The sequence below is a fragment of the Gracilinanus agilis genome, chromosome 2 (assembly GCF_016433145.1).
Source record: "Gracilinanus agilis isolate LMUSP501 chromosome 2, AgileGrace, whole genome shotgun sequence".
Lineage (NCBI taxonomy): Eukaryota > Metazoa > Chordata > Mammalia > Didelphimorphia > Didelphidae > Gracilinanus > Gracilinanus agilis.
In genome coordinates this window covers 482399726-482422710 of record NC_058131.1, presented here as the reverse complement: position 1 = coordinate 482422710, position 22985 = coordinate 482399726, and the positions used below count along the sequence as shown (strand labels likewise).

Here is a 22985-nt window from a genome sequence, read left to right as displayed (position 1 = left end):
CCAAAAATCCAAATCCTTTGGACAAGCTAAAATGGGTTGTGTAATCAGGTGTATTCAGAACTGGTTGTGTGATTTGGTGTCAAATTGGAAGGCAACCTCTAATGTAGTAATTTGCCCTGTGCTATTTAATATTTTTATCAGTGACTTCAATAACGACACATATAGCATGTTTATTAAAAGTGCAGATGCCACAAAACTAAGCATATGTAATATACTAGATAAAAAATCCAAATCTAAAGAGATATGAACAGACTATAGCAATAGGCTGAATCTAATAATATGGGGAAAAAAATTAACCCTGACCTTCTGTCATAGAATCAGTGTTAATTCTAAGACATGAGAGTGTTAAGAGCTACAAAGTCAGGGTTAAGTATCTTGCTCAGGGTCACAGATAGGTCTACAGTCAAACTTGAACCCAGAACTTCCCATCTCTAGGCCTGGCTCCCTATCCATGGAGCCACCTAGCTGACTCCTTTTAAAATTTTATTACTAATTTTTTAAAATATGAAATTTAGAAGGGACAAATGTGAAGTCTTAGGTTCAACAATCAACTTCACGAGTACAAAATGAGGAAGATAATGGCTGGAAAACAATTTGAAAAAAAGCTAGAAGTTTTAGTGTGCTGTAAGCTCAATGGAAACCAACAATATGACCTCCAGCCAATAAATCTAATGTGATTTTAGATTACATTAAGAATCATAGTATTTAGGGCCAAGGACATGACAGTTCTGCTGTGTTCTGCCTTGGACAGATTACCCATGTAGTGCTGTCATTTAAGAAGGATCACAATAAGTGAGAGAGTGTTCAGGGGAAGGATACCAGAATAATGAAGCAGCTTCAGAAAATGCCATGAAGTTTGGTTGAAGGAACTAGAGATGTTTAGCCTGAAGCCTTAAGAAGGACATGCTAATTGTTTTCAAGTATTTAGAGGTCTATCATAGAGAAGAGGAATTATTTTACTTGACCCTATACAGCAGAACTAGGGGCAATGGTTACCAGTTACCAAGAGGCATAGCTAAGCTTGACATAAAGAAAACTTCCTAGCAATTAGAATTCTCTGCAAATAGAATGGGCTGGCTCAGGAGGTAATGGGCTCCTCTTTAGGACAGGTGTTCAAGCAAATGTTAGATAACCCCTTGTTTGGTATTTTGTAGAAAGGAGGTCAAAAGAGATATAGTACAGACTCAATGGTCTTTGAAGTTCCTTTAAATTCTCAGATTTTGGTGAATCTTGCAAAAATCCTAATGCAAAAAGAATTTGCTCTCTCCTATTGTCTTCATAAGAAATTAAGCAAAAACCCAACTTTCAGGGACTTTTTGCCTCCAGCTTTTATTTCTCTCATTTGTCTTGATGATCAGATTTCAGCTGCTTAAGCCCCTCTGGTTACAGAGATGGTGTCTCATAATTTGCTCCTGGCATAATAGAGCATGTAGTAGGGATAGGAATTAGATCCTAGATTTCACTGATAGAGGAAACTCCCTGGATAAGGAAACTCCCTTTTCCTAATGTAGGCTACTCCTTTTTGGCAGCTTAGTCTTAGAGAATTGTCTAGACCAGTGATGGGCAAACTTTTTAAAGAGGGGGCCCAAAGGAAAGGAAATGCTCATCTGTCAGTCTGTTTCTAAGGCAATTCTTTCCAAGTTTCATTGTATTGTATCCTACTCGCTGTATTCGTCAGATTAGGAATAATGTCGCGCAGCCCGATAAAACATTTCAGGGGGCTGCATGTGGCCCACAGACCGTAGTTTGCCCATCACTGGCCTAGAGCAATGAGAGGACAGGTGACTTACTTACATTCATACAACCATGATGTGTCAGTGGTGGAACTGAACTCAGATTTTCCTCAGTTTGGAAGTTGACTCTTTATTCACTATGCCATGGTACCATTCAATGCAAATTTAACGGTGACTAATTGCTCTGAATGCTCCTGTCTATTTTTTATTTATAACAATGTTGTACCAACTAAACCCAGTCTTGTAATATTTCATGAATTGTTTTATTGCCCTGGAAAAGGAGGTGCTCTACTTTTTTCTTTGCAGCCTTACCTTATAGCACTTGTCCATGTACTATCATCTTGACCAAATGGAACTCTCTTTTCCCTCTAAACATGCATAACCTATAATATTCTACTTCTCTAATTTTGTCACAATTTCTACTATGCCTATAATCCCCATCTTCATCACCAGATGAATTTTTACTGATTCTTTAAAGCCCAAACTAAATATGGCCTCCTTTCCTGGAAATCTCTATCTTCAATGCACTTATTCCATTAATCCAGGGGTTTCTGATCTCATCATTGTGGGTATATTTATGCAGATAACAACTCATTCATAACTACCAATCCTGAGTAGCTCTTGTTCACATCCTTCAAAAAGTTTACCACAGAACATAATTACAATGTGTTGAAAGCCTTTCTTGTATTCTTTTAACACTGTGGGGACCACCAATAGCACAGAGGCTAGCCATATGACCAGATAAATTTTTTAATTATAAGTTTTTGATATTATCTTTTACTCTGCTTCTCCTCTTTGTTTCTTTGTTTCTAATGTATTATAGTCTGCTCTCCCTGCCTACTCTGTGCCTCCTTTATTGTCCTTTCAGTAATCCTCAAGAATCAGAGTCATGAATCAATAGAATAATACAGGTATTTAAGTCAAAAGAATGAAAAGAATAAAACTGTGAAATAGCTTAACAGAAAAATAACTCACCTGGAAAACAGATCAAGGAGAGATAATTCAAGAATTATTGGACTACATGAAAGCCATGATCAAAGAAAGAACCTAGACATCATATTTCAAGAAATTATCAAGGAAAACTGCTCCATTATCTTATATCCAAAGGGTAAAATAGAAAAGGAAAGAATCTACCAATTACATCCTGAAAGATATCCCAAAATGAAAACTCCCAGAAATATTATACTCGAATTTCGGAGCTATCAGGTCAAAGAGAAAATACTCACACAAGCCAGAAAAAAATGATTAAAATATCATGGAACCACAGTCAGGATCACACAAGATTTGCATTTTCTATGTTAAAGGAGCAGAGGGATTGGAATATGATATTCTGGAATGCAAAGTAGCTAAGATTACAACCAAGAATAATTCATTCATCAAAAATGGGCATAATGCTTTAGGGGGAAAAATGGATATTAAATGAAATAGAGGACTTCCAAGGATTCCTGATGAAAAGAGCAGAAATATATAAAAAATCTGAGCCAATTAGAAAGGATAATCAAGTAGACTGCATTTTAAAGTTAAAAGGTATCACAAACGATGAAGTCATATAAAACATTTTTATAGCAAGTTTCTCTGATAAAGGCCTTGTTTATCAAATAAATACTGAATACAGAAAAGGGACAAATTTATGAAAATAAGAACCACTCTGCAATTGATAAAAACAAAAGATATAAAAAGGCAACTTTCAGAAGAAAAAAATCAAAGCTATCTATAGGCAAAATAACCACCTCATACCTATCAGAAATGACAAATGTTGGAGGAGATGAACGAAAATAGCTATAATAATGAATAGGATAACACGTTGAGTAGAGAAAGGTCCAACCATTCTGGAGAACAATTTGGAACCATGACCAAAAGGCTATCAAACTGTGTATACCTTTTGACTATGCAACACAATTATTAGGTCTATATTCCAAAATGATCAAAGAAAAAGGAAAAGAACCTATATGTAGAAAAGTATTTATAGCAGCTCTTTTTTTTATGGTGGCAATGACTTGGAAATCAAGGAGATGCTCATCATCCAGGTGAATAGCTAAATAAGTTTTGTGTATGACAGTGATGGAGTACAATGACAAAGAGGTAGTTTCGGAAAAATGTGGCAAGATCTACATGAACTGATGCAAAGTAAAGTGAGAAGAACTGGGAAATCATTGTACACGGTAAAAGCAATATTGTAATAATGATGATCAACTGTAAACGACTTGTCTACTCTGATCAACACAATGATGTAAGATAATTCCAAAGAACTCATGATGAAAAAATGCTATCTCCTTATGGAGAGAGAACTGATGAACCCTGTGTAAACTGAAGTACAATCTCACTTTCTTTTCCTTGCTTTTTTTGAAATGTGCCTAATATGACTTCACAGGTATAGTTCATATCATAGCTTGCTTTCTCCAGTGGGTGGGGGAGGATGTGGGAAGGAAGGAGAGAATTTGGAACTCAAAATAAGAAAAAAACAACAACTTAAATATAAATAATAAAAATTTTAAAAAGATCTTCTAGAGATGGAAAAGTAGACGGATATGTGTGGTAGTTTTGTAGGTCTTACTCTGTCATCTTTTGGGGGGAGTGGCAGTAATAGTAACATCTATAATCTTTTCCATTTGGAAATATCCTTTTTGCGATGTTCTGAAAAAAATCTATCACCATGTACCTTTAAAATTATGTTACCTCCAGAATAGATAACTTTGGTATGTAATGAGTTCTAGCCCCTCTTCTTGATTTCAACCTTTTAAGTGCTATTTCTACTTCTTTGCATTGCACACCAAGTAGAAAAGTAATCCTGCTAGGAATAGCTCAACCCCCAGATACCAGTACATCTGTTTTATTTCACATCTATTTGTTGTTGTTCTTCCATTTTCATCTACAAATGTTCCTGGAATGTCTCATGCCAAATATTTCCAGGTTCATTTTCCCCTTTAATGATTTTTGCTGTTTTGGGAGGAGATTCTGTTTATAATCTTCCACAATACTCTGTAATGTTTGACAAATAATGCTGAATTCTAAGTCTGAACTTTTTGGTAGATTCTCATGACATCCATATAAGAGTAGCTGGAAAACAAGGGTTTAATGCGAGGTCCAGAAACTGGATGCCATGCCAGATAAGGCAGCGTAGCCTACCATGCCACCCTACTGAATACTAGGGGAAAAAAAAGAGGATATTTTGGAGGTGAGTCAAAAGTAAATATGGCTGAGTTTCCTGTCAGGGGCTAAGTTATATAGGCTGATTAGCAGTCTTTTGCCAAAATATCTCTCAGCATGAGAAGATATTCAAGTGTTTGCTGGTTTATGTAGGGTTAGGAGCTCTTTGCACTCTCTCATTGTAACAACTGCTCTGCCTTATTTAAATTCCTCTAAAAATTGGGTATGGGGGGCAGCTAGGTGGCTCAGTGGATTGAATCAGGCCTAGAGACGGAAGATCCTAAGTTCAAATCTGGCTTCAGACACTACCAAGCTATGTGCCCCTGGGAAAGTCACTTAACCATCATTGCCTAGCCCTTACCACTCTTCTGTCTTAGAACCAATACACAGTATTGATTCTAAGATGGAAGGTATGGGTTAAAAAAATGCGGATAAGGGTCAATGTCTTAAGCTGATTTAGAAATGATATAACCACATTCAATGTCTAAAAATCCTTTATCCTCTTTCATTTTCAACCAAGTTATTAATTATCAAGGTAATTGTTAATTTAGTTGCCAATGGAGAGACGATGAAACCAACTCTTCCAATTGCTTTTTTTTTTTTTACCATCCTGAGTGGAATCTGAAAGACATTCTTCCATTTAGTACCAATATCTTTATATCTTATATCTAATTTATACTGAGAATGTCAGTAAGAATATTATTTAGTTTCTCAAGTATTAAATTTAGCCACTGGTCATTGAAAAAACATAGCAAAAGAGTCAAACCAGTGTTCATAAACAGTAACCAAACTGAATGATCCCTTAAATTCTCTATCAGAAATCTCATCATTCTGCTACTACCATTTTAGAGTGGCGGTGTCAAACTCTGTTCTATAAACTCTCAAGTGCTGCCTGAATCAGATTAATATGTAGTGTAGAAATACTTAGTAAAATAAATAAAACTATAATACAACATGGATAATTTTTTGTGGTTTTCTAAGTCATTATAAAGCCCATAGTTATAATTTTCTATTTGAGTTTGAGACCATTAATTCAGATGGCAGAGGTCATACAGGATTGAGGGATATTTTGTATTTTGAACTATTTCATGGATCAGTATAGTAAAAAAAACTTCTCACCTAGCAACCAAATTCAGTGGGATAATACTTATTCTGCTATTTAGCACAATCGGCTACCTAGATTATCTATACTCAGAGCCTCTCCAGTTTGTAATCTTCTCCTACAGGTCTTTAAAACTTGGGATAACCTGTTTCTCTTTGGAGAACTTCTGTACCTAGGCAAATGATTAATGTTTGGGGAAATGAAATTACGATGGGGTCAATGAAATGATGGGAGGAAATCAGAGCAGGCAGAGATCTAGGAGATCTAATGAAAACAAGGAACTGGTTCAGAAGGACCAACGGTAGAGCAGAGGAAAGAAAATCATGACCACTTGACATATCACTGCCATTTTCATTTTTACTCTTTCTCAGAATTTGAAGTTTGGAGATTCTTAGCTTACTTGAGAATCCCTCTTGCTTAAAAACTCATAGTTCACTGTCCTACTGTCATTAGTGTTAGAAATCCTACTTAAAGAGCTAAGTTAAATTCATTCTGATTGTACTGTCACATGATCTTGCCTGAGTTTAAGTATGGAACATCACACAATATACTTAAACCTTTTTCAAGAAACTTGTCAAATAATCGGTTATTAGTTCTGTGACTAAATGATTATGTCACATTGACTATATATCACTGATAGAATTAAGCATTATTTTATAGCCTCTGTGCCAACAAAAAATACAAGTAGGAAATTGAATGTGGCCGTGAATGTCTTTAATCTCTGTTGTTAGGGAGGCTTTGGGAAATGCAGACACCCTCTCTGCATTAAGTTGAGAGGGTATCTGCATTAAGTCTTACTCCAACATAGTGAGTGTATTTCTGGAAATGGGAGGGGGGATCCACTAGGCTATCTGCAGAGTAAATGAACTGGTCTAGGTTAAAAAATGGAGTAGCATAAAGCTTCTATGCCAGTTACAAGTGGGATCAAGCCCATAAGTGGCTGCTATACTTTCAAACTAGATGAGCTAGGGAGATCTAGCATTCAAAACCTCCCCAACACTGATCCCCAAACAAACAAAAATCAAGTATAAACTGTTATAGAACCTTTAATATAATGAAAATATCATGCTAAAGTGATGCTAGAAATTACAGTTTGGAAATATGATTCATTTCCAATTTGCAGAACTCTCAATTGTTTAATCCTGTTTTCTGATCCTATTTCTCAGATAATCTTAGATTTCCTATCTTTTGGTACATTTCAATTGGCTTTTAATATTTAGCCCTTCTTCATTACCATTATTTAGAAAAAGTTTCATCATCAATATTTTAATTGAATAATCCCTACTTCCTAATGAAAATTTGGAAAATGAATTTCTAAAGTACTTAAAACATTTCAGACAGTGTTGCAGAATACTAATATTGTAAATATCATTGCAGAATACTCTCACAGAAAAACTTTTCTCCCATATATTACTTCTTTTAATAAAATAAGTATGGGAGAATTTTTTCTTTTTCAGTTTCTAAATTCTAGTTCTCTATCTAAGAGGAATGACTCGCCTGTTGTCTTTTTATTATGGGCCAAAGGCTTATTAACGAATAGACTAGATATATAGAAGGGATTCTTCAATTAAAGGATGTATAAACCCAGCAAAACTTCTGCTCTCCTCCTTTCCATGTTGTTTTCTCTGAGTCAAGATGAAGGAAAACTTCTTTAATAACTTTTCAGTGATTCTTAGCAAGATCCAGAAAAAAAAATATAAATGTTCTCTCATCACTGTTTGGGGAAATCCCACCAAATATAAATAATGAGAGCTGACCTAACAATAATACATGTTAAGTTAAGCGAAGAGACAGGTCAATTCTGTTGTTTCCCCTATTCTAAATTAAGCAATTCCATGCAACTTAACACATGAGGCTATGTTATGCTCTTAAAACCAAGATATTAATCTGATTTCCTTGGACGTTTAAAAACAAGGCAACATTTCTGAAACTTTGCTAGAAATCTTATAGAGTCTGTATGACTAGTTTTCTGGTTTGGACATTAGTACATTAGATACATGAATAAAATTCTATTTAAGCTGAAACATAAAAAAATGCAAGAAAGGCACATCAGAAAGCAACTTGAATTTTATTTTGGCTTGAAGAGATGAGAAGCTCTTTACCTTCTTCACCATGCCTTTGGCACAATGCCCATGTCCTCTGACCCACCTAGCTTGGCCCCTGGCAAAGAAGCTCAGTCATATTTATTTTTGGATGAACTCCAAAATTTCCTAATTTCTTTCCCTAGTATTCAGCAGGGCAACCGAGTTGCCCAAGCTGCCTTTTATCTGGCACAGTGCCCAGTCATTCTGGTCCTAGCACAGTACACATGTTACCCAGTCACTCTTCATGTATGAGTGGCATTAGAATCTGCCAAAAAGTTCAGGTTGACATAAGGCAGTAACTTTAAATCCTCCCTTTAACACTATCCTAAGAGATTAAGTCTCTTGTTGGGGTTAGAGGACATGGAATGAGTTAAGAAGTGGAATGGTCCCAAACAGAAATGTATAGGTCTTTATATACAAGTAAAGAAGCTAAATTTTGTTCATAGGGAAGTAAAGGTATAAGCAAGAATGAGAAGGGGAAAAGGGTTAGTTCTGAACAAGGAAACAACTACAAAAAAACTTTCTGGGATAGAAAGTAGGGTTTTTCTTTTTCTTCTATGACTTTTTGGCAAGAGAATCATGTTTACATAATAGGATAAAGTACAAAATTATGAGCTCTAAGATCCTACAGAGAAAAGCCATCTCTAAAGTATGACCTCCAGGATGGATGGAAAATGTGAGTGTGCACTGGCAGAAACATCAGGCTTCAATGGAAATTTTAGCAACCAAAAGGAGATGGCTGAGAAGGGCCTGATGAGGAGGCGCAAGTCTCCAATGAACAAAGAAGTGGATAGTATGTTGGTCTCAGTCTAATGTCTACCAAAGGACACAAGGAAAAGATGTGTAGTTTTTAGATTTTTCTCTCTTCATTCTGTCTGGTTGTACAGATTAAGAAACGGAATGGCTAGGGGGCAGCTGGGTAGCTCAGTGGACTGAAAGCCAGGCCTAAAGACAGGAGGTCCTAGATTCAAATGTGGCCTCAGATACCTCCTAGCTGTGTGACCCTGGACAAGTCACTTAATCCCCATTGCCTAGCCTTTACCACTCTTCTGCCTTGGAACTAATACATAGTATTGATTCTAATGTGGAAGGTAAGGGTTTTTTAAAAAGAAGAACAAGGAGAAGAAGAAGGAGGAGGAGGAGGAGGAGGAGGAAGAGGAGGAGGAGGAAGAGGAGAAGGAAGAGGAGGAGGAAGAGGAGGAGGAGAAGGAGGAGGAGAAGGAGAAGAAGAGCTAGATTCCCATTAGATAGGGAGTAAAAGTTCATTTTTCCTTATAGGTTTCAGTCTCATGCTGCTGACATTTTGGCTTCAGTTTTCATAATAATATGAAACCCCTGTGTACCTTTTAGAGAATCATGTCTCCCTTTAATTCATTTTGAACTTGTCTATACTTTATAATTATAATATGGATTATGTAGATTTAGCTCATATGGTTTATACCACACAAGTCAACATTTAATTCAATTTAATAAAAATTTATTAAAATGCTTATTACATGCAAAATATTGTGCTGGGAACTAGGGATACTGAAAAAACGAAACTGTCCTTGACTTTAAGCAACATACTAAAAGGAATCCAATACATACAAAAGTAAGTAATTACAAAGCAATTTGAGGAAGGGCAGAGAACTTAAAAGTAGGTGGATCAAATGGGAAACTACCAGGATTCTTAGAGAGAGAGAAGATGAAGAAAATGTATTTCAGACATGGAGCACAGCCTATGTAAAGGCTAATAAATGGAAATGGCAGGTCAAGATAAGGATGTAACAAAGAGATCTTTTGGGCTGAAATGTAGAGCATATGAAAGAAAGCAATAGGAAATAAATTTGGAAAGGTAGGTAACAGACTAGCTGTGCAGAGTTTCAATTTTCTAGTTTTGTAGCTTATATTTTATCCTAGAGGCAATATGGAACTATAGCAAATTTATCAGTAGAGAAGTATTTTAGGAATGTTAATCTGGCAGCTACATGTAAAACAGCCTGGAGAAGAGAAAGATTGGAGGTAAAGAGATAACTTAGGAAATTAAGATAATAGCCCAAACAAGAGATGATTACAGGCTAAATTCATAGGGGTTTGGTTGTGGGGACTGAAAGAAAGGGATGGATATTAGAAATATAATGGAGGCAGAATCAAGAAAACATGGCTACCGATTAAATATAGGGAGTGGTGGATAAAGATGGTGAAATTGTCTTTGAAGGAGGAGGTATACATTTTTGAGAAAATATAATAATGACATCTATTGTGCACATTTTGAACTGGAATCCAAAAGAATAGGAAGATGTAACTCTAAGAGGAAATTAGCAATATGGGAAAATTAGGGAGTCATGTGCATAGAAATGATAAGAGAACCAACAGGAGCTAAAGAGATCACGAAAAGAAAATGGAAAGAAAATGGTGGGACTTGGGGCCACATCCTTCAGGGAAACACATGTGTAACTGGTGGGACTTGAGTGATATTCCAGTGAAGAAATAGATATAGGTATGATGAAAAAATAAGACAGACTAGTGTCATATCAATGGAAAGAGAGTACTGAGGAAGAAGGGCTGGTTGATGGTGTCAAAAGCTAAAAAGGCGATTAGAATAAAGACTGGTAAAAAATGATGGATTTAGCATGTAAGAAATTTTTGGTAAGAATAGAGAAAAATTTCAGTACAATGGTATAGTTGGAAACTGGAATATAAGGAATTAAGAAGTGTTAGAATGTGAAAAAATTGAGACAGCATAGGTTATCCCTTTGAAGAATCTGGTTTCAAAAGGGAGATGACTTAAGGGGATAGAAGGACCAGGCAATATATATTTTTAGGGATTGAAAGATCTGGGCATATTTGTAGGTGGTAGGGAAGGGGACACTAGATTAAAAGAGAATGAAGAGGAGAAGGAATGGTCAGAAGGGAAAGGTCCCAGAAAAGAGAGGAAGAAGTGAGATCAAAAGTACAAGTAGAAGAGCTTTCTGTGGCAAGGAAAGCATCTCTTCCTAAAAGAAAGGAACAAAGAAGGAGAGAATGGTGGATAATAAAACCAAATTTTACAGTGTGGGAAAGGAGGGAAGCTCAGAAAAAATGTCCTATAATTTCTTGGTAAAATAGAAAGAGATGTCCTCTTCTGAGATACAAGGTACAAGGCAGTACAAGGGCCTTGAAGAGAGGTCTGAATAACTATTGATGAGAGTATGACAGTAAATCAGGAAAGAGTAGAAGAATAAAAATTTTATCATTAATAATCCAGCTGAGATTAGATAATATTAATTTATGGTAGATCCAGGCAGCATGGTTTCATGATCTTTTCAAGTAGTAGTATTCTGCAGCATTTGACTAATAAATTGAAAAGATGGATGATGGGAAAATTCAGGCAAGGTATGATTGGCAAAAGGACAAGGAGGCAAAGAATTCAAAGTTGGAAAATATATAGTTAAAATGGTAAATTCTAGGGTAAAGATTAAAGACAAGAAAGTAAGGGCAGAGCAGAGGTGATGCACTAGAAAAACAGGGAAGAATAGAGAGACTGGAGGTCATGTTAATTAAACAACTGATTTCATGACAGTGAGACAAAGGAGAGGTAAAAGAATAGGAATTTGTTATCAGAGAGAGATAAATGACAATTCCAAATTGTGGAGGTAGCAAAATTGGATGGAACAATAAGATGAAGGTTATAACATTATCTATGTTATAACTGAGGTAGAGTAAAGATCGGTCATATAGTTGGAGAAGCTGATGAAGTGGGAGGGAAGGATGTGTGAAGGGACAATTTGTATACTGAATGACCAAATATAAGTTGAAGTAAACAGTAAGTAAACAGAAAGACTTTAAGCTAGGTACTAAAATCCTTAAGAAAGGAAGTATTACCAAGAGACTAGTAAATGACAGTAATAATAATCTGTGTCAGGTGACAAAGACCTATTGGGGCAAGGAATATGTTTATTCCTGTTCCTGGTCCAATGTATCATAGGAGAATTCAGTACTGCAGAGTGACAAGAAGCTATTGCTTTACATGTTTAACTGGATTATAAATGCCTAAGGAATAGAAACTCGTTTTTTCCCCTTTGGTAAGATATATCACCTGGTAAAATGTCAGGCACTTATTAGGTGTTCAATAAATACATTTTGAATGACCAATTGAATGTGGAAGAATTTCAATGCAGAGGCCTAAATCTTTGAGACTTTAAAGAGGCAATCTTATAGAAATAAAGGAAAAGGAAATCAGCTAAGCTTGAAATTGAATATTTGAAAACAAATAGCCAAAACTGTACTTAAAAAGAAAAAAAGAACAATGAACAATGATAACGATCTCATGATTCAAAATTCTTAGATCTTGTACTTCATCCATACCCAGCAAAAACAATAAGGAACTGACAAAAATTTGTGCTTGGCCTGGATGGAGCTGCCCCTGACCAACATGCCAGAAATCACTGGACCACTCCTTTGAGTGGTGTGACAAATCAGGCTAGCAGGCTCAGCTGATGGAAAACACTACAATTTTTAAATCTTGTTCACCTTTAGTGTCAAGGAATAGACAAATATCTAGGTTCTGTACATTAAAAAGCCAGGGACAGATAAAAATACTGCAGTGACAAATTCTGGAAAAACATACAAAGGGGCAGAAGCCAGACGTTCGTGGGATTCCCTGACAGCTCCATCCACAAGGAAGGGCTGGACTGGAACAAAACAGGGCCTCAGGTTCCTGCCAAGCTGTCTGAGGCCCTGTCCTTCCCAGATCATTCAAAGCAGCAGCAGCAGCTGCTGCTGCCAAGACTTTACAGTAAGTAACCCTTTGAGTTCTCACTTAGGAAAACTGCTCTATTAACTCAATGAATGTTAGAAAACAAAAAATGTGCCCTTCCTGTTGTGGTTAGGTTCTGCGGAAGCCTGGCAATAATAAGCTAACATTAATGAAGTCTGAACACCTAATTATCTATTATGTCTAGAGAAAGAATAATTCTAATTCTATTGGATAAAATAATTTGAAAGTCTCCACTCTATTTCCACCCTCCCCTGCCCCTCAAACACACACTTTATTAAACAGAGAGGGGCCAAGGCACTTATGCATCAGAATCTGGAAACTGTAATAGTCACTTTTAAAAGGAGGGTATTGGTGATAGTTCTAGTGATACAATATTTCCCCATAAGGGCCTGCCTTTCTTTGAAAACACTTTAGCCCCTGATAACTGGGGTCCTAAATATATTTTGATCCCAAATCTTTTCTCTTCTGGAGAAGAGCCTACAGTTAATCTCACTTATTCCCTCTGAAAGAAACCCAGAGGAATGGCTGGCCAGGTCCAACTCCACTGTGTCTAGGGAGCTACATGGCCAGGCCTCAGACTGTCTGGGCAAGTTTTAGGCTTTTTGCCTTCCTCTCCCACAACAAAGCATGAACTCCAGACAGACCGAAAGAACATAGGGATTTGAGGAGTTGAGCTGAGCTCACATTGACCCATAGGAGACAAAGCCCTGGGGCCACACTTGAGGTTGTTTCCAAAGTAGGGGAGAGTGAGGAAAGAACAAGGTTGTCTGGTGAAAAACTTGTGTGATCCATAAAAATTTAGAACAATAGGAATGCCACAGGGAAATAAAAAATAACACTATGCAGGATTTTTGTGAGTCACTGGTTTTCATTCCTGTGGCTACTAAGTCACTGAATCCTCCAACATGTTCAGAAGAAATGCATAAACAATAATAGGATTCTCTTAACATTTCATTCCAATTCATAGGGCAGCCCATTGGAGGCCATGATTACCTATTATTTTGGTGAACTGTCAAGATTTATAGATTCATTGTCACAATAGAATTAATATAAGAGTAGCAACATATTTTAATTAGCACTCATTTCAGGGAGGTCATAATGTTTTACGGACAATTTTAAAATATCTTAAAATTTTAAAAAAAAGTCTTGTTTGCAAACTAAGTATACTTATCTAGAAAAAGATTTAGTGAATGACTTAAGAAACAGGAATAAAACTTTGGGCTTCTAGTTCAGTATTTAATTAACTTACCCAACCTTATCTCTAACTGTGTAACAAATGGGAAGCCAATAAACCAAATTAATTCTCCAAGTGACAAATGCCTCCACAGACAAGAATAGAAATAGAGATATATGGCATAGAATTTGGGCACTCTGGCTAGGCCCTAACTCATCCTCACCTAAACACGTCTGGGAAGACGTGCTCATTCTATGACTGACCTGGAGGTTCAAGTCTACTTTCAGGTATCTTTAGGAATTTATGACAGAACTACATCTCCAGAACTACTGGAAATGACCTAGCCTCCCAGCAGTCCTCTAAAACAAGGGTTATCTGGGGGCCAAGTTAAACTTCCATTTCCCCCTGGAGTTGTCCTAGACAAGAATCGAACTGATCTCCTAGGATAGAAGCAGAGTAAAGTAATCAAGTTTTAGATGCAGAATTTCTCTTCATAGTTAACTATTAAAGAATAATATTCTTTATCTATCTCCCATATTGAAGGACATTTCCATATTTTAAGGACCTATTATAGTTTAATTTCATTTTTTAACCAATTTAGATTGCAACCTTTTTATACTTCCATCTTCTTTAAGATGATACTTTTTCTAACTTATCTAGCTCATTAAATTGACCCTAAGGATTTTGTTTACTTAATCATAAACTTTAAAAAGATACATATATACATCTACAGGTATGTATATATGTATGTGTGTATACATATATATGCGTATCATCATTGCTGAGCTACCTATTCTAGAAACTATCACAATAAAATAATATTGTGAGTATTATCCCTTAGACAGAGAAAATAATAAATATTAACATAACATTCTTACTCTCTCACACAGAAGGGACTTGGCCCAACAATATCAAAGATTTTCTTTTCATCTGGTTTAATCTGAAATTATCTAGTTTTCAAAGATTAGGCTACCTCTAAAGGTACAAAAGAGATTAACATAAGTTGGGGAAATCATCTCTCTTCATTGACTTCCTGATGGAAAAATCTATACTTACATACTTTCTCTGCCTTTCATTCTTCCTACTTAACCCAAAATTGAGTCCCAAACCATTTAACATACCTGTTTACTGGTGGGCTAGTTCTGTTTTCAGGGACTTGAGGGTCTGAATGCGCTGACCATGTTGGACCTCCAGGACTGTGTACTGGACGAAGGGTAGGAGGAGATGTAGCACCTGTCCGATTTGTGACTCCACTTGCCAAATTCAGATTTGTTACCTAAAAATGAAAACAGAGAAAACAAAAAAACCCAAAAAACTCAAGCTACAAAGTTTCAGAAAGTACCATACATATAGGTAAAACCCGGATGGCAGCAAGGCAGTATACTGGACAGAGCTAAATAGACTTCAAGTCTAGAAAATGAGTTCAAATCTTGCTCAGACACACAGAACTTGTGAGCCTCTGGGCAAGTCACTTGACCCCTCAGTCCCATTTGCCTCATCTGTAAAATGAAGATAATAATAGTAACTACTTTATGAGGTTATTGTGAGAATTATTTGGGATAATATATATAAAATGCTTGCAAACCCTAAAGTGTTACATAATTCTGGCTATTGTTGCTGTTGTTCTTAGATGTTGATGTTGTTCAGTAGATGCTGCCCAATATAAATAAAACCAGTGGCTAAGACAAAAGGAACTGATAGTAGCATTCTAGAGAGTTGAATCTGAGATAGTCTCAATAAGTTAAAAAAAGTGACTAAGCATGTATTTTGAAGAAAAAAAAGAAGCATGATACAGTGGCTAGAGAACTGACAAAAACCAGGAAGAGCAAGGTTCAAGTTCTGCCTCTAATACATACTGACTGTTATGACTTTGAAAGGTCACTTAATGCTTGAGTGATCTGGGCAACTAAGACTATAATAAGTTGCTTGGAAGGTGCTGACCTGCCTTGGAGAAGAAGTTTCCTTCCTTCCCAGGAGTTCTCTATATCAATGAATTACAGGTTCATGTTTTATATTAGGTACTATCGGGGATATTAACATTAATGGATTCCTAGCAAAATTTTTTTTTAAAGAGGAGATTTATCAGTGCAGTGAGATCTACACAAGAGCTCTACCAGTGTAGACCAACAGCTTATCTGCAGTTTATAGTCTTAAAGAGTTGCCTTAGCAATGTCAAGTGATTTGCACAAGCTAGTTAAGTTTCAGAGGTAGGCCTTGAACTCCATGTTTTCCTAACTCAAAGACCATCTCTCTACTACAGCTTGTTGCTACCCAATTTACAATTCCAGATGAGAAAATGATATCAGTTTAGAAATAAGATAATTAAGTGCTCTAGGAGTTTTCATAGAAGGGGAAAATCACTTTAGGCCAAGAGAGTTGGGAAAGACTTGAAGGTTGACATTGAGTTGGGTCTTTAAGGATGGATAAGATTTGGATATTTGGATAGGTCAAAGCAGAGAAGAGAGTAATGTAGGAAGGAGGAATAAAGGTTATCAAGGAAGACATAATGAAGTAGAAGCACTGAATCAGATGTACGTTTTTCAGACATGGCATAAACAGTGATTTCTTTTGTTTGACTATACCCAATTGTTATAAGAGAGAATGTCAATTGGTGGAAGGGTGAGGTGGTTTAGTGGGTAGTAAGAGATAAGCAAAATGTAAAAGAAAGAGAAGATTATAAATTTAAAAAAATTTTTTATTCAGTTCTCTCTCCCTTTCCTTCTTTTCCTTCAAAGTCAGAAAGTTAAAAGATGAAATGAAAGCTATGATAGGATAGGATGATCCACTTTTACTGAGTTGAACAAGTAGAAATGCTATTTGGTCTTTTTTCCTGTAAACAATTATTAATACTTTGTTAAAAAGAGAAAGCTATTTTTATAAGAAAGCTATTTTTATAAATTCACAAGTGAGAAGAATTTCTGAAATTGTCTGTGACCACTATAATAGTTCATGCTTTGGCTGTATCCAATTAGGACTGGATAGAAGTATGATGAGCCAACTGATGTGCCTCTGGATAATAGGATTTTGAGATGGAAAAGACTTCAGCAATCATCTGAAAGGCAGTATATTACATTGAATAACTTGTTTGACTTGCAATCAAGAAAGACTCAGGTTCAAATTCTTCCTCTGATATGTATTGTCAGTATGACAATGGGCAATTCATTTAATAATGGTAAAAATAATGATAACTATTATTATATATCTCTCTGAGGCTCAGTTTCTTTTCTTGTAAAATAGAGAGAATTCATATAGGCATGCAGCAGAACTACCACAGAAGGAGGGCACTTTTTGCATCAAAACTTCAAATGTCACACTTCTTTCCTATGATGTTTTTTTATTTTATTTTCTGTCATTCTCAACTTGACAATACCAAAAAGAGAAATAAAGAATTCAACATATGAAAAAAAATTGTATATGAAACCATGAATCTATTACATATATATTTTAAAATATTCAATTCAATACATTAGGTCCAATGCAATAGGTATTTAACTCTGAACTAGTTTCTGTTCTATCCTTTGCATTTTTAATTTCTTGATGCTTTTCTTTTTGGGGAGCATTATTATTTTGGGAGCAAAATTATTGCATTGACACTTCATTTCCCCTGTCAAAATGCAAAAAAAAAAATCAAACTCTCTTTCTTCTAACAAGTTAATATAGAAGAGCAAAACAAATCCACAAATAGGCCACCTGAAAAAAAAGTTTATTTTATTCTGCATTTCTAAGTCATCATTTTTCTGCAAAAAATGTAGGCAGCATTATTCATTATTTTGCATCAGTCTTCAGGACCATGACTGGTCATTACACTGAATTCTTAATTTTTAAAAAGTGTTTTTCCTTACAATCTTGTACTCATTGTGTAAAATGTACTGATTCCACTCAATTCATTGTGCATCAGTTCATAGAAATACTATTGAATTTTTCCAAAATTTTCCCATAACTTCTGATGAAGCAATATCATTTCATTATACTTATATACCACATTTTGTTCAGCCATTCCCGAATTGATGGGTACCCCATTTGTTTCCAGTTCTTCACTTCATCAAAAAAGGAAGCTATGAATATTTTTGTATATTTGGGACTTTCCTCTTTTTCAACTCTTTGAGGCATAAGCCTACTAATAATATCGCTATAACTAAAAAGTAAGCATAGTACTTAGACTTTTTTTTAACATTCCAAAAAGGCTAGATCAAGTCATAGTTCCACAAATAATATATTTGTGTACCTCTCTTTACATCTCCTTGAAAAACTGTCAGTTGCCTTTTTATCACCTTTGTCAATTTGATGCAGGCACAGTAAAACTTCAGAGATGTTTTCAAGTGCATTTATCTTATCATATTATATATTTGATGTATTTTTTTCACATAATAGCACTTTCATATAGTTTTTGTTTGCTTTCTTTTCTTCCGTTCAGAGCTGCCTCTTTATATTCTTTTACCATTTTGTCTACTAGAGAATAGCTCTTTGCAAAGATTTTTTTCTCTAGTTAACTATTTGTCTTTTAAACTTAGTTACACTGATTTCCTTTGAGCAGAAGCTTTAAGTTTTAAGTACTCAAAACTATCCATTTTACTTCCTGTGATCCTCCCTCTCCTTTGTTTAGCTAAGAATTTTTTTAATTTTTATTTTGAATGTTTTCCTATAGTCACATGTTTCATGTTCTTTCCCTCTCCCCCAAGCCCCTATAACCCCCCCTTAGGCTAAGAATTCTTTACAGATCCATAGTTGCTCATGGTGAGATAAAATTATGCAACTGCATAGAGTAATAGAAAGTAACGGGAATAATCTAGAAGACATAAAATTTCAAGGTTGCCTCCCACCCTCAGTATTTGGAAGCAAACAGTCTGGCAAAAGTAATGAGTAAAATTATGAAACATACAAAAATGGAAATGATAATAAGAACCAATGGATTCTAGGCCATTTGGAATAGCAGGAACGATTTAAAAACTAAGTATACAGCTTAAAAATAAGCAGCATTCATCCAGTTAGGTGAGTGAATATGCTCATGGTAAATCTGGTCACATAATCTTTCTATTTATTTTCTTAACCTTAGTGCCTGTTAGCCAGATGTTCTACCATATTTTCTTTAAAAAAAATTATTCTGGAGGCATTTACCCAGACACTCAATTGTCCTTTCCCCTCTCTATGCTCATTACCATGACCTTAGTTCTTTTTTTCTTCTAGAACCAAAATATTGTTTATTTTAGAGCCAGCCTTCCATGTAAGTAAGGCAGGTGAGCAAATATCTGAATGTGTGGGGTAAGGACACATTTCATGAATTCCATCTAGACAGGTGTTTAAGTTATAGCAGGATTAAATGTAGGTAATGGATTGAAAAAGAGGGAGAGAAACACAGAGAGAAGGCCAATTTCCGGCCAGGCGGCCCGCCCAGGTGTTACTGCTTGTTACTGCTACTTACTAAAAACAGCACTATTGCCAGTTCTCTCATTTAACCATGATGGTTTTGCCCTGAATATACCTATGACCCATACAATATTAGTATCTAAAGGATTTGTGGCCAATCTTTACCACAGAGGTTTTTCAGGATTGTGTTGTTTTTAAAGTGGGCCATGTGACCAGAAATCTACATATCTGGACTAAATAAAATTATATAACAATACATAAGTGTCTGTTAAAATAATTAATTACTTAATCCAAGTTTTCTTAGATGTTAACTCCAGGTAGTGGTATAGGGAAGGGGGTTAGGCACTACTAGCTCAATGATTCATGTGTGGTAATAGCTAATTAGGTTAAAAACCACCTTTTCCTAGAAATTTTAGCTGCAGGTCATACCAAAGTCATGTGGGTTATATTTGACTTAGAGACGATCTTATCTGACCATAACCATTCTAGTTCCCTTGTTCTGACAATAAATTATAATACTGAATATTTGAAAGAACTCTGAATCTTAAGACAAAGTTATATCACTCCCCTGCTCAAAAAGTGGTTCCAAATTAATTTAGCAGAATATATAAACCCCTAAAACTGGAATTTAAAAACTAGTTCCAACCTCTCTCTCCAGTCTTATTTAATATTATTTCCTCTGATGTATCTATGATCCAGACAAAGAGAGCTATTAATTGTTCCCCAAATCAATATTCTATCCTTCCACCTCCATGCATTGCAAAAACCATTCTCCATGTGTAGCATGCACTCCATTCCTTAAATCTCCTCTCTGAATTTTTATTATTTTTATTTTAACCACAAGTCCAGTCCTCCATGAAATGTTACCTAATCTCCCCTGTGGTATATACCATTTTTCAATTATTTTGCATTTATTTACTTCTGTATAGCATATCATCATAGATTAAGAGTTGGTGGGAAACAGAGAGACAGGGTCCAACCCCCACATTCCAGAAAGGAGAAGCCTAATGCCTAGAAATGTTAAAGACTTGCCCATGGTCACAAGCTTGTAAGCTGCAAAAGAGTTGGAGCCCCAACACAAGTCTAAATTTTACTCTAAATTTTGTAATTTTTGCACTATCATACAGGGCTTCTTAAATATAGGCTTCTTGGGCAGCCTGACTAAGCCAATAGACCCCCTTTCAAAATAATGCTTTAAAATGTATAAAATAAAGTATATAGGTTCCGGGTTAAGATGGCGGCAGAGTAAAAAGCAGCTCTTAACCTCTCCTGACCAAAACACACAAAACTTCTCAAGGGGACATAAAAAGAAGTCCAGACGAATGGAGGAACCCCACAACAGGGTGCAGCGTGGAAGGTACGTGGAATCGGGACATTTCCATGCTATAAAGGGGTGAAACAGCTCTCACTAAATCGCGGGCTGAGCAACCACACCACCCCCACCCCTCCACACACACCACCTATAGCGCCGAAGCCAGTTAAAAAGAAATAGAGCAAGTTTGGGGCACCCATTGAGTCATTGGCAGCTCCAGGGCCTGTTCCTGAGAGCAGCAAGATTTGGGACCCCAATAAGCCAAAGAACGCACCTGAAATTTGAGCGCGGGAGAGCGCAGGCGCGGTGGAGGCGTGGGTGGAGGCAGACACAGCCAGGAGCTAAAGTTCTGAAACCCTGAGTGGGGAACCAGTGCAGACCAGGATACGACTGTGGAAGCAGCGCCCTGAGACTTGTAAAGGAACCTCCAGCAGAGGATCAAGCAAGGGGGTCCACCAGGGGGCTTGACCTTGGAAAAAACCAGAACTCAGACCTCAGAAGCCAAAAGACCACGGCAAGGATAAAGCTGAGAAGCTGCTGGGCTAATGATGGCTACCCAGACTCAGGAAGTTCAGAAGAGAAAGCTAAACAACAAGAAAAAGAAGTCTTTAACACTCGACAACTTTTACACAGAGAAAATTCAGACAACCGAGCAAACAGAGGAGGAGAACAAACAAGAATCCAGACCCTCCTCAAATAAGGAAAACTCCTCACAAGCTATGGAAGAGTTCAAAACTGAGATTCTGAGGAAGATGGAAGAGATCTGGCAAGAAAATAACAGTTTAAAAGGTAGAATCTTGCAATTGGAAAGTGAGGCTCAGAAATCAAATGAACTGATAAGCAAATTGAACACCAGAAATGACCACATTGAAAAGGAAAACCAAAAGATTATAGCCGAAAACCAGTCCCTAAAGGCTAGAATTGAGCAATTAGAAGCTAATGATCTCTCAAGACAACAAGAACAAATAAAACAAAGTCAAAAGACTGAAAAAATAGAAGGAAATATGAAACATCTCAATGAGAGAGTGACAGACCAAGAAAACCGGTCTAGAAGAGACAATTTGAGAATAATTGGTCTTCCAGAAAAAACAGAAATTAATAGAAACCTGGACTCCATACAAAAAGAAATTATTCAGCAAAATTGCCCTGAAGTCCTACAACAAGAGGGCAATATAGACATCGAAAGGATACATAGAACACCCACTACATTCGATCCAGAGAAGAAAACGGTTAGAAATATTATTGCCAAATTCAAAAGCTTTCAAGCAAAAGAAAAAATCTTACAAGAAGCCAGAAAGAGACAATTCAAATTTCAAGGAGCACCAATCAGGATCACACAGGATCTGGCAGCCTCCACGCTAAAAGATCGCAAGGCTTGGAATACAATATTCAGAAAGGCAAGAGAGCTGGCCCTGCAACCACGGATCAACTACCCATCAAAATTGACTATATATTTCCAGGGGAAAGTATGGGCATTCAACAAAATTGAAGAATTCCTAGTATTTGCACAGAAAAGACCAGGGCTAAATGGAAAGTTTGATATCCAACCACAAAAATCGAGAGAAACATGAAAAGGTAAATAAGAAACAGAGGGGAAAGAAAGAAAACTTATAATTTTTAAATTTGCCTTTCTAAGGGCCTCAGTAACATTTAATTATCTGTATTCCTATGTAGAGAAATGTTATGTATAATTCTCTGTAGTGAACTCTATCCACTATTATAGTAATCAGAAGAATAATTCACAGGGTGAGGGTAGAACACTAAATAATCTAAGATGACATGGGGGATGGGAAAGAGGGGGTGAATAACAGGGGACACCAAGAGAAACTTGAGTGAATAAGAAAAATAGGATATTCTATTACACACAAAGAGGGTATGGGAAGGAGAGGGGACAAATACTATTATAATAAGTAGGAGAGGAAGAGAGTATTAAGAGGTAATAATCAAACCTTACTCTCAGTGTAATCAACCCGGAGAGGGAAGAGTAGCTATACTATCCATTGGGACATAAAACTCTTATCTAACCCTTCTGAGAAAGTCAGAGGGGATAAATCAAGGGAATCAGGGGAGTGGGGAGGTAAAAAAAAAGGGAGGGGTGAAGAAGGGGGAGGGAATTCATAAGGCTGTTAAAAACAAAAATGGGGGGGAATAAGGGAGGGGAAGGAAGGGAAGTCAGTCAAGGGAGGGGATAAGGGATAGGGTCTTAATAGCAAACAACTGGTTTTAAAGGATATAGTTTAAGGAAAAGGGGTAGGAATAGGGGAGGAAACGAAAATGTCAGCAAATGCACAACTGATGATTATAACTCTGAATGTGAATGGGATGAACTCG

At 36.4% G+C, this 22985-nt stretch overlaps 1 protein-coding gene across 1 annotated transcript in view; it reads right to left on the bottom strand.

Annotated features, from left to right (window-relative positions):
* Nucleotides 1-22985, bottom strand: part of TTLL5 (tubulin tyrosine ligase like 5) — a 318095-nt gene that overhangs the window by 62820 nt on the left and 232290 nt on the right. The window contains exon 27 of the mRNA XM_044664952.1: nt 15100-15254. Coding sequence (XP_044520887.1) covers nt 15100-15254 — 155 coding nt within the window. The remainder of the gene's footprint in view (nt 1-15099; nt 15255-22985) is intronic.